Source organism: Oncorhynchus kisutch, linkage group LG23, assembly GCF_002021735.2.
Source record: "Oncorhynchus kisutch isolate 150728-3 linkage group LG23, Okis_V2, whole genome shotgun sequence".
Taxonomy (NCBI): domain Eukaryota; kingdom Metazoa; phylum Chordata; class Actinopteri; order Salmoniformes; family Salmonidae; genus Oncorhynchus; species Oncorhynchus kisutch.
The window spans coordinates 36,032,343-36,043,788 of record NC_034196.2 but is presented as its reverse complement, the minus strand read 5'-3'; the positions used below and the strand labels follow the sequence as shown (position 1 = coordinate 36,043,788).

General features: G+C 42.5%; 1 protein-coding gene across 1 annotated transcript; it reads right to left on the bottom strand.

Moving 5' to 3' along the window:
* Positions 1-384: 384 nt before the first annotated feature.
* On the bottom strand, positions 385-11,012 carry LOC109868106 (serine/threonine-protein phosphatase 6 catalytic subunit). The gene is made up of 7 exons (XM_020457541.2): positions 10,567-11,012; positions 9,637-9,732; positions 9,346-9,411; positions 9,082-9,223; positions 2,670-2,749; positions 2,351-2,560; positions 385-1,908 (listed from the first exon to the last, which is right to left on the bottom strand). The coding sequence occupies exons 1-7, from the start codon at positions 10,639-10,641 to the stop codon at positions 1,660-1,662; spliced, it is 918 nt and encodes a 305-aa protein (XP_020313130.1). The 5' UTR covers positions 10,642-11,012; the 3' UTR covers positions 385-1,659.
* Between the last annotated feature and the right edge of the window lie 434 nt (positions 11,013-11,446).

The following is an 11,446-nucleotide window of genomic DNA, read 5'->3' as shown; positions in this document are numbered from 1 at the left end:
ATAAACTCTCATGGTAAATAACATGGTCTGCAGCTTGAGGTTTGGGGACTCAAGCATGCAAAAACATTAGAGATCATGCACCAGTTGGTTAACAAAGAGACATACCCCCCACATCTTACCTGAGGATGCTGACCAGTCTTGACAATGCATGGAAAAGCCAGAAGTATATTATCCATGTTCTTGTTCAGCCAAAACTCCATAAAACATAGAATATTAAAGTTCTTCAGGTGCCGTTGATAGAATAGTCTCAAACGGAGCTCATCCAGTTTGTTCTCTAGTGACTGGCGCTTTATTTGCACACCAACGTATTCTAGTCAGAATGCCAGCTGGTCTGCCACAAATGCAGCAACCACCGTTGGATATTTTAACAAAATAAACAGGTACTTAAGTTAAAGGCTTTTTATTTTCAATTGGTAGGTTGATTGCGGTCTACAATATACAACAAATCAGAAAAAAAATAGGAGAAATAATCAATACAATTATTTCAATGTACAAAAGCCTAATCGCCCACAGTCCCCAAGACGTATCCCCTCCCCCAATCACCCTGATCTGGTTTAAAAAACAGCAGCAGCATACTTATGTTGCTGTCTTCTGTGGAAATAATATCTGTGAAGATAGTACGGCATGAGGAGAAAACAGTTTTCTTCTATAGATTACAGCTGAGAGTTCATAGTATCAGGTCTGACATGCCTTTAGCGTAATTGCAATATCGACCCAGTTGGAACGATAAAACTCACATCACTGAATTCCATTCAATAGTTAACATGGAATTCTGAGACACAGTGCAATTCAAGGAATTCAATCCGTGACAGCCTATGATAATATCCCTATAAAGAAGCAGAGTAGATGAATGACTGTTGAATGTGCACAAAGTTGCAAAACATTCATACAAATACACTGTTGGCTACAATTACATTTAATAGGAACAGCGTGTGCCATTTACTCACATCAAATAGAATTTGAGGGAGTAGAAATTCAAATCAGGAGTATTGGGGTGAAGTATAGAGATAGGGCTTCAATTGAAATGAAGGGCCAACAGTACTATTGAGTCAATTCATCCAATGCAACAATGTTAATCTACAAAAACAAATATGCATTTGGCAACATCAAATACTATCAAGGGAATGAGGCAGGACTGAGGTGGGATATTTCAAGAAAGAAAATGTTCAATATAACAGATCGAGAAATGCAAGTCCCGTTGGGAGAAGCTTGGGGGGGTGGGAGGGGATTGTTGACAGTGGGGACAATAGCCCAGTCCCAAAACCACTAACCCGTTGCAGATGACAACAAACCAGATAGGTTTAAGAAATATAGATAGATCCCCTAAAAGTATTACAAGTTTCAGTCCAGAAGCATCTATCACTTAGGTTTTTGCAGATCTAAAGGGATGAGACAGATGTAAACAAACTAGTGACAGCTCAACCTTTCAATGAGGCTTAGGGGAGCTTACATCATGTTGCTTATACACATCTCATTCCTTCAGATCTGTAAACACTGAAGAGGTAAGAGCTATGGTTAGTTCTGGACCAGACCAAGGTGAAGCGATTGTATTGTCATTTCTTAGTTACACCTATCCACTTCCTTAAGACTGCAAACGGGAAATTGGTGAGGGAAAGAGGCAACGGGCTATTTTTGGAGTGAACAAAATGGCTCTTGTGATTAGAGGAAATAAGGTGTTGTTGTTCTGGGAGGGATGACCCGCTCCGAGTCGGGCACGGCGCGGAACAGCTTGGGCTCCCGGGTGTTCACGTCTTTGAAGACCATGATGGAGGCAATGTTTCCACAGCGGTAACAGTAGTTGGGCGCGGACCACACCGTCACCAGCTTCTCGTCAAACATGAACTTGTAGCCCTCGTGGACCAGCTGGTGTGCACGGCAAATCAGCTTCAGATTATTGATGTGAACAAACTGAAATGGGTCAAACAGAACCACAGATGAGCTCAGTATTCAACATAGGTCTCTCTTTCAAATTGAAAAAGAAAAAAAAAACACAAAAATGCACAAAACAAATTGGGCAGTAGAGATCTTGATCCAGGAGGTGATTGTCTCTGCTATAACAAAGAAGCTTGAGCTTACAAGCTAGCAAGTTAGAGAACCAAATGCATAACTGGAGCCCTGAACTGGAGATAATTTATTTGGCACATCTTAGATAGTTAACTTATATTTTATAAGCAGTGGCGTAGCATGCAAACCCCAAGCATTTTTACTGTATTGAAAATCATACCTTTGGTATTTCAAAATATCCCGGTATACGGTATATACCACCCAAGCCTACCGTCTAGGTCTATTCATATCATCATTAAAAGCTGTAGTAGTTAGCCCTCTACTCAGGACAATTTGATGCGTTTACCTCATTAGTGACCTTGGCGCCAAACAGCCAGCCTGCACCTCGCGGACTGATGGCCCAGGTGTCCACATCCTCTGGGTCCGACCACACCAGGTCACAGAAGGCCCCCTTGTGGGGAATCTCTTGGTTGCGCTCGATTGTTCGGATCTGGTCCAGGGTCTTGATGTCAGGTGAAAGACCACCATGCACACAAAGGACCTGCTCGTCTATCAACTGTGGTAAGAAACTCTGTAAGTGATTGATTCATATGTGTGGGAAAATGTAAGATAGATAAAGCACATGTATTCAAAGAAGTGTGAATGCTCATGGTGATTGGACTTACAGCCGCTACTGTTAGCATGTCAAACACTTTAGTGCAGTATCGCCACGCATTTGCATTCCCATATTTAGTTTGGCACTCATCTGCAAAAAATAACAGGTAAAAATCGAGAACACTTTACAAATCTGGCAGCACTTATTATTATTTATTTTTTTACACTGAACAAAACTATAAACGTAACACGCAACAATTTCAAAACTTTAACTGAGTTACAGTTCACATTTATGTGTTCCCTAGTGGCACAGAAGTCTAAGGCACGGCATATCAGCGCTAGAGGCGTCACTGCAGACCCTGGTTAGATTCCAGGCTGTGTCACAACCGGCCGTGTTTGGGAGTCCTATAGGGCGGCACACAATTTAACCAGCATTGTCCGGGTTAGGGTTTGCTGGGGTAGGCCGTCATTGTAAATAAGAATTTGTTCTTAACGGACTGGCCTAGTTAAATAAAAGGTTAAATAATAAAATGTAGGGAAATCAGAAATTTATTAATTAGGCCCTAATCTATGGATTTCACTCGACTGGGAATACCGATATGCATCTATTGGTCACAGATAACTTTAAAAAACAATTGGGGCGGGGATCAGAAAACCAGTCAGTGTCTGGTGTGACCACCATTTGCCTCATACAGTGCAAAACATCTCCTTCGCATCGAGTTGATCAGGCTGTTGATTGTGGCCTGTGGAATGTTGTCCCACTCTTTTTCAATGGCTATGTGAAGTTGCTGGATATGGGTGGTAACTGAGACACGCTGTGGTACATATTGATCCAGATCATCCCAAACATGCTCAATGGGTGACATGTTGGGTGAGTACGCAGGCCATGGAAGAACTCCAAGAATTGCAGTGTTCGTACAGACAGTGGCAAATCAAATTCAAGGACTTTTTCAAGCAATAATATTTTCAAGGGCCATAAATTTGTAATACTTAATGTTATAGAATTGTTTCTGGTCACCACCAGATGGCAGTATATCGCCACAACCGCATATTGTTTTTATTTGAAATACCATAGTATTTATCACTACCCTATAAGTTCTACTCAATAATACATTGTTTCACTACTTATTTACTCAATACGTGAGTGGTAAATCAGTACGGATTATTTTGTCATCTGAGTAGAGACGAATCTACATTTTCCCGGCATTTTAGCCATTGATGTGAGGTTTGGCGGCGTCCAATCAAATCTAATTTTAATAGTCACAGTGAAATGCTTACTTACAGACTCTTAACCAATAATGCAGTTGAATTTTTTTGTTGTTGTAAAAAGTACTTAAAGAGCAGCAGTAAAATAACAATAGCGAGACTATATAGAGGGGGGGGTACCGGTACAGAGTCAATGTGCGGGGGCACCGGTTAGTTGAGGTAATATGTACATATAGGTAGAGTTAATAAAGTGACTATGCCTAGATGATAACAACAGAGATTAGCAGCGGTGTAAAAGAGGGGGAGAGGTGGGACAATGCAAAAAGTCTGGGCAGCCACTTGATTAGGTGTTCAGGAGTCTTATGGCTTGAGGGTAGAAGCTGTTTAGAAGTCTCTTGGACCTTGACTTGGCGCTTCGGTACCGCTTGCCGTGTGGATGCAGAGAGAATAGTCTATGACTAGGGTGGCTGGAGTCTAACAATTTTTAGGGTCTTCCTCTGACACCGCCTGGTATAGAGGACCTGGATGGCAGGAAGCTTGGCCCCAGTTATGTACTGGGCCGTTCGCGCTACCCTCTGTAGTGCCTTGCGGTCAGAGGCCGGGCAGTTGCCATACCAGGCAGTGATGCGCAACCAGTCAGGATGCTCTTGATGGTGCAGCTGTAGAACCTTTTGAGGATCTCAGGACCCATGCCAAATAAGTTCAGTCTCCTGAGGGGGAATAGGTTTTGTCGTGCCCTCTTCACGACTGTCTTAGTGTGCTTGGATCATGTTAGTTTGTTGGTGATGTGGACACCAAGGAACTTGAAGCTCTTAACCTGCTCCACTTCAGCCCCGTCGATGAGATGCTTGGTCCTCTTTTTCCTGTAGTCCACAATCATCTCCTTTGTCTTGATCACGTTGAGAGAGAGAGGTTGTTGTCCTAGCACCACACGGTCAGGTCTCTGACCTCCTCCCTATAGGCTGTCTCGTCGATGGTCAGGCCTACCACTGTTGTGTAATAAGCAAACTTAATGATGGTGTTGGAGTCGTGCCTGGCCGTGCAGTCATGAGTGAACAAGGGAGTACAGGAGTGGACTGAGCACACACCCGAGGGGCCCCTGTGTTGAGGATCAGCATGGCGGATGTGTTGTTACCTACCTTTACTACCAGGGAGCAGCCCGTCAGGAAGTCCAGGATCCAATTGCAGAGGGAGATGTTTTGTCCCAGGGTACTTAGCTTATTGATAAGCTTTGGGGGCACTATGGTGTTGAACGCTGAGCTGTAGTCAATGAATAGCATTCTCACATAGGTGTTCCTTTTGTCCAGGTGGGAAAGGGCAGTGTGGAGTGCAATAGAGATTGCATCATCTGTGGATCTGTTAGGGCGGTATGCAAATTGGAGTGGGTCTAGGCCAGGGTTTCTGGGATAACGGTGTTGATGTGAGCCATGATCAGCCTTTCAAAGCACTTCATGGCAGACATGAGTGCTACGGGTCGGTAGTCATTTAGGCAGGTTACCTTAGTGTTCTTGGGCACAGGCACTATGGTAGTAAAACATGTTGGTATTACAGACTCGGACAGGGAGAGGTTAAAAATGTCAGTGAAGACACTTGCTAGTTGGTCAGCGCATGCTTGCAGTACACATCCTGGTAATCAATCTGGACCTGCGGCCTTGTGAATGTTGACCTGTCTAAAGGTCTTACTCACACTGCCTGCTGCGAGCATGATCACACAGTCTTCCGGAACAGCTGGTGCTCTCATGCATGTTTCAGTGTTATTTTCCTCGAATCGAGCCTAGCTCGTCTGGTAGGCTCGTGTCACTGGGCAGTTCACGGCTGTGCTTCCCTTTGAATTCTGTAATGGTTTGCAAGCCCTGCCACATCCGACGAGCGAGCGTCAGAGCTGGTGTAGTACGATTTGATCTTAGTCCTGTATTGACGCTTTGCCTGTTTGATGGTTTGTCAGAGGGCATAGCGGCATTTCTTATAAGCTTCCAGGTTAGAGTCCCGCTCCTTGAAAGCTCAGTGTGGATGTTGCCTGTAATCAATGGCTTCTGGTTGGGGTATGTACGTACGGTCACTGTGGGGGCGACGTCATCGATGCACTTATTGATGAAGCCAATGACTGATGCGGTGTACTCCTCAATGCCATCTCAGAACATATTCCTGTCTGTGCTAGCATATGCTTCACCTGACCACTTTTTTTATTGATCTAGACTGGTGCTTCCCGCTTTAATTTTTGCTTGTAAGCAGGAATCAGGAGGATAGAATTATGGTCAGATTTGCCAAATGGAAGGCATGGGAGAGCTTTGAATGCGTCTCTGTGTGTGGAGTAAAGGTGGTCCAGAGTTCACCCCCCTCTGGTTGCACATTTAACATGCCGATAGAAAATTTGGTGAAGCGGATTTAAGTTTCCCTGCATTAATGGCCCCAGCTACTAGGAGTGCCGCCTCTGGGTGAGCGTTTTCTTGGTTGCTTATGGCAGAATACAGCTCATTCAATGCTGTCTTAGTGCCAGCCTCTGACTGTCGTGGCATGTAAACAGCTATGAAAAACCAGCCAGCTGTATGTTGATAGTGTCATCATTCAGCCACGACTCTGTGAAGCTTAAGATATTGCTGTTTTGAATGTCCCGTTGGTAGCTTAACTTCTTGAACCTCTAGGGGCAGTATGTCATTATTGGATTAAAAAAACGTGCCCGTTTTAAGCGCAATATTTTGTCATGAAAAGATGCTCGACTATGCATATAAAAAGAAAACACTCTAAGGTTTCCAGAACTGCCAAGATATTATCTGTGGGTGCCACAGAACTCATGTTACAGGCGAAACCAAGATGATACTTTAACCATGAAATGGGCAGAATTTGAAGCTGTTTTCTATTGTCTCCTTATATGGCTGTGAATGCGCCGGGAATGAGCCTGCCCTTCCTATCGTTTCTCCAAGGTGTCTGCAGCATTGTGACGTATTTGTAGGCATATCATTGGAAGATTGGCCATAAGAGACTACATTTACCAGGTGTCCGCCTGGTGTCCTTTGTGTAAATCAGCGCGTAATCTTCAGTTGTGGCCATTTGCTCCTGGGATTCAGAGGGAAAGCACACTTCGACGAACGATGTATCATCGAAGAGATATGTGAAAAACACCTTGAGGATCGGTTCGAAACAACATTTGCCATGTTTCAGTCGATATTATGGAGTTAATTTTTGAAAAAAGTTTGACGTTTAGATGACTGAATTTTCGTTTTTTTTTGGTAGCCAAACGTGACGCACCAAACGGAGCGATTTCTCCTAAATAAATATTAGTTTTTGAAAAACGGAACATTTGCTATCTAACAGAGTCTCCTCATTGAAAACATCTGAAGTTCTTCAAAGGTAAATGATTTTATTGAATGTTTTTCTGGTTTTTGTGGAAATGTTTCCTGCTGAACTGCTAACGCTAAATGCTACGCTAGCTATGAATAGCTATGAATACTGTTACACAAATGCTTGTTTTCCAATGGTTGAGAAGCATATTTTGAAAATCTGAGATGACAGTGTTGTTAACAAAAGGCTAAGCTTGAGAGCTAGCATATTAATTTCATTTCATTTGCGATTTTCATGAATAGTTAACGTTGCGTTATGGTAATGAGGTTGAGGCTGTATTCATGATCCCGGATCCGGGATGGCTCGACGCAACAGGTTAATCTTGCGCGTAGGTCATCCGTTTTATTCTCCAAAGATTGCACGTTTGCTAGCAGAATGGAAGGAAGTGGGGGTTTATTCGAATTCTCAGAAGGCTGCCTACCCGTTGGCCCCATTTTCTCCACCTCCTCTTCATGCAAATCACAGGAATCTGGGCCTGTCCCCGAGAAAGGAGTATATCATTTGCGTCTGGCGCGTCAGACTCGTTAAAGGAAAAAAAGGATTCTGCCAGTCCGTGATGAGGAATTGCAGTCCTGATATCCAGAAGTTATTTTCGGTCATAAGAGACGGTACCGGCAACATTATGTACATTTTTTTTTTTTTTTAAACAAAGTCAGTTCAGCCCGAATTAGAATTAGCAAAACCAATACATTTTTCTAATGTTTTTCATAAATGTATTTGATCATTATCTGTTCTCCTCATTTTAATTCAAGTACCAACTTGAGAAAATGTCTGAGTACTTCAATTTCAGAATGCCAAATTCACATACTTTAAGCACCTCAAGCTCCTTTTGCAAACCCTGGAATTGTGTACAGATCCTTGCGACATGGGACCGTGCATTATCATGATAAAATATGTGATGGCAGCGGATGAATGGTACGACAATGGCCCCAGGATCTCGTCACGGTATGTCTGTGCATTCAAATTGGCATTGATAAAATGCAATCGTGTTTGTTGTCCGTTACTTATGCATGCCGCTGCCATAACCATAACGCCACTCTGGGGCACTCTGTTCACAATCTTGATATCAGCAAACAGCTCGTCCACACGACACCATACACACGGTCTGCCTGGTACAATTGAAACCGGGATTCATCCGTGAAGAGAACACTTCTCCAGCATGCCAGCGGCCATCGAAGGTGAGCATTTTCCCACTGAAGTCGATTACAACACTGAACTGCAATCAGGTTAAGACCCTGGTCTCAGAAGAGCATGCGGATGAGCTTCCCCGAGATAGTTTCTAGCGCAGGCTTTCCGCTAGCGGAACCCCTTGACAACATTCCGCTGAAAAGGCAGCGCGCGAAATGTAATAATATTTTTTGAAATATGTAACTTTCACACATTAACAAGTCCAATACAGCAAATGAAAGATAAACTTTACAGCAAAAGCACAATATTGTGCTTTCGCTGTAAAGCATTTTTGAAATTGGACACGATGGGTAGATTAACAAGAATTTAATCTTTCATTTGCTGTATTGGACTTGTTAATGTGTGAAAGTTACATATTTCAAAAAAATATAAAATTTTGTGCGCTGCCTTTTCAGCGGAATGTTGTCGAGGGGTTCCGCTAGCGGAACACCTGCGCTAGAAAGGTTAATCAGCTTCTTGAGATGCAACACCTGTCTGGTGGATAGATTGTCTTGGCAAAGGAGAAATGCTCACTTTGATAGAAATAAGCTTTTTGGACATATGAAGAATTTCTGGAATCTTTTATTTTAGCTCAAGGTTAAATGGTAATTACACCATAATAACTTAGAAATTCAGCTACTTGTTTGCTTCTTGATACCAGGTTAGTTACCAATTTTTCCAATAACTATGGCACGAGACCCTACAAGGATACATATGGTCTTATGTGTTGTTAGAGTTAATGTGACCCCAGCAATTAGGCATGTTGCTCACCGTAAAAGCCGTACACCTGCGTTATCTGCCTGCTTTCGTGATTTCCTCGTAGAAGCGTGATGCGGTCCGGCCACTTGGCTTTTAAGGCTAGCAGGTACGTGAATGTCTCCAAGCTGTAGTATCCCCTGTCCACAAAGTCTCCCTGGGCAAAACAGACAGGCATTGACCAGGGTTCAGATCAATCGCAAGTCAGATCCAGCTTATGTTCTAAATTCCATTTTTTTTAATGCAGAGCATAACAATATAATACAACTTCACACTTACCATAAAAATGTAGTTTGTGTCTGGAACTTGTCCGCCAGTTCTGAAGAGTTCACATAGGTCATAAAACTGGAGACAGTGTTCAGAAAGAGAATTTCACATTTACTATAAAAATGTGGATATTCAGAATGTGCACAGTAGATAGATTTGTTTGATCATTTAAAACAAAACAACCACACATTGGGATAATGCATTTAAAATCATGGAGATGATTTTTAATGTAGAAACAAAACAAAAAAAAGTTAAAGAACCAATTCATTTGGGAATGGTATCAAAAAGAACATTGGCTATTACCTGGCCATGAATGTCTCCACAAACAGTGACTGGAGTGGATACTGGTTGAACATTTGATTCCTCGAGTAGCAAATCACATACATAGTCACATAATCTCTGAGAAGGATGAGACATGACAAAATTATTAGGCTGAATAATAAGGCTTGCACACTGGACCTAGTGCTATTTCTAAACGACCATCTTTGAATTGGCCAATTTTCGAATATTTGGCCATATCATCAGAAACCCTCTCTAAATGGGAGGCATCTTCATAGGTATCCAGGTTTCTCAACTCCACGATCACATCAATGGACCAGATGTACATATCGTGGAGTTGATCAACCCAGCCTCTTCACATGTTATTTGTTAAAACTAGGTTTGCAATGGTAGTTAGCTACAACTTCCTGGGCCCTGATTGATACGTCTCACATTAGCTAACCAATACTGAAATAATGTTGTGGTTTCAGGTCACAAAGTTACGTTTTCGAAAGACACCAATATTTGCTCTGTACTATACTAAGCTGGCTAGCTGACTATAAATGTATGTGCTGAAAGCTATTATCCTTCCTATATAGTAATCTGCTACATAGCTAACGCGTTAGCCTGTTAGTTCACAAACCATGGCTGAACCTGACATTAGCCCACGAACGTTAGCTACCGTTAACGTTAGTCATCTGCATATCTAGTTCACAGGTTTAACTAGTTAGCAAGATCTCTAATGGCAATAATATACATCTATTCTATCGTGGTTATCCCAAGGTTTGACGTGTTCGGCTAACAGGCAAGCTACTGTACTGGCTAACGTTAGCTGCATTAATTTAATTGAAGTCGGAAATCATGCTAGCTTAGCCAGCCATATTGATGTCGCAATATGATTGATATAGCCAGAGCGAATGTACTAACATATGGGTATTGGTTAAGTACACGAATAAAAATAATATTAATGCTCACCTTTAAGTCGTTTTCTGGTAAATATTTGCACTGTCTTGCAATCTCAACATACTTATCCAAGTCTAACGGCGCCATTTTAAAAACAAGAACTTCAGAAAAATAGGAAGTATATGCGCATCTCGAGCAATGGGCCAGGGTTCCGGTCTAAAGGACGGTTTCGACTGCTCCTACAGTTTTGCTTCGGTACTGCTGTTTAATTGACGCCCGGCCAAGAAATACAATTTCCAAAAACAGTCACATTGAGATTTAAGACACTTTAGTCATCACCCGTGTGCACAAATCATCCATTGAATTATTCAAATAATTGTCGCTGAGGCCGACTTGTTTCCATCACTCACAACCGAAGATGTTAAACATTTTATTTTTATCCAATGTCTGCAATGTTTTTGGATGACTTGACAACGTAGACGCTGCTCACCATGCTCCCTGTGCACTGTGCTAGTGCGCATGTGATGTTTGTCTGTATAAACAGAGAGAAGAGAGCGAACTCAGCGAAAATCGGTCTCCCACCAGCAAGTGGCGCTTTTGTTGTTTCGTCCACCAAGTAAGGATTCAAGGAGAGTGTTGAATTTGGTCAACACACTTGTTACGAGTGTACTGATATACAACCATGCTGGTCATTTATGAACATTTGAACATCTTGGCCATGTTCTGTTATAATCTCCACCCGGCACAGCCAGAAGAGGACTGGCCATCCCACATAGCCTGGTTCCTCTCTAGGTTTCTTCCTAGGTTTTGGCCTTTCTAGGGAGTTTTTCCTAGCCACCGTGCTTGCTGTTTGGGGTTTTAGGCTGGGTTTCTGTACAGCACTTTGAGATATCAGCTGATGTACGAAGGGCTATATAAATACATTTGATTTGATATAAGTAGACCATTTTGA

What these genes read in the sequence shown, in the direction of transcription:
- LOC109868106 (XM_020457541.2), bottom strand. Translation starts at nt 10,641, where the DNA reads ATGGCGCCGTTAGACTTGGATAAGTATGTTGAGATTGCAAGACAGTGC. An exon ending in ACACAAACTACATTTTTATG is followed by an intron (nt 9,224 to 9,345) that starts GTAAGTGTGAAG and finishes TGTTTTGCCCAG; the next exon opens with GGAGACTTTGTGGACAGGGG. An exon ending in GCGCCAAGGTCACTAATGAG is followed by an intron (nt 1,909 to 2,350) that starts GTAAACGCATCA and finishes GACCCATTTCAG; the next exon opens with TTTGTTCACATCAATAATCT.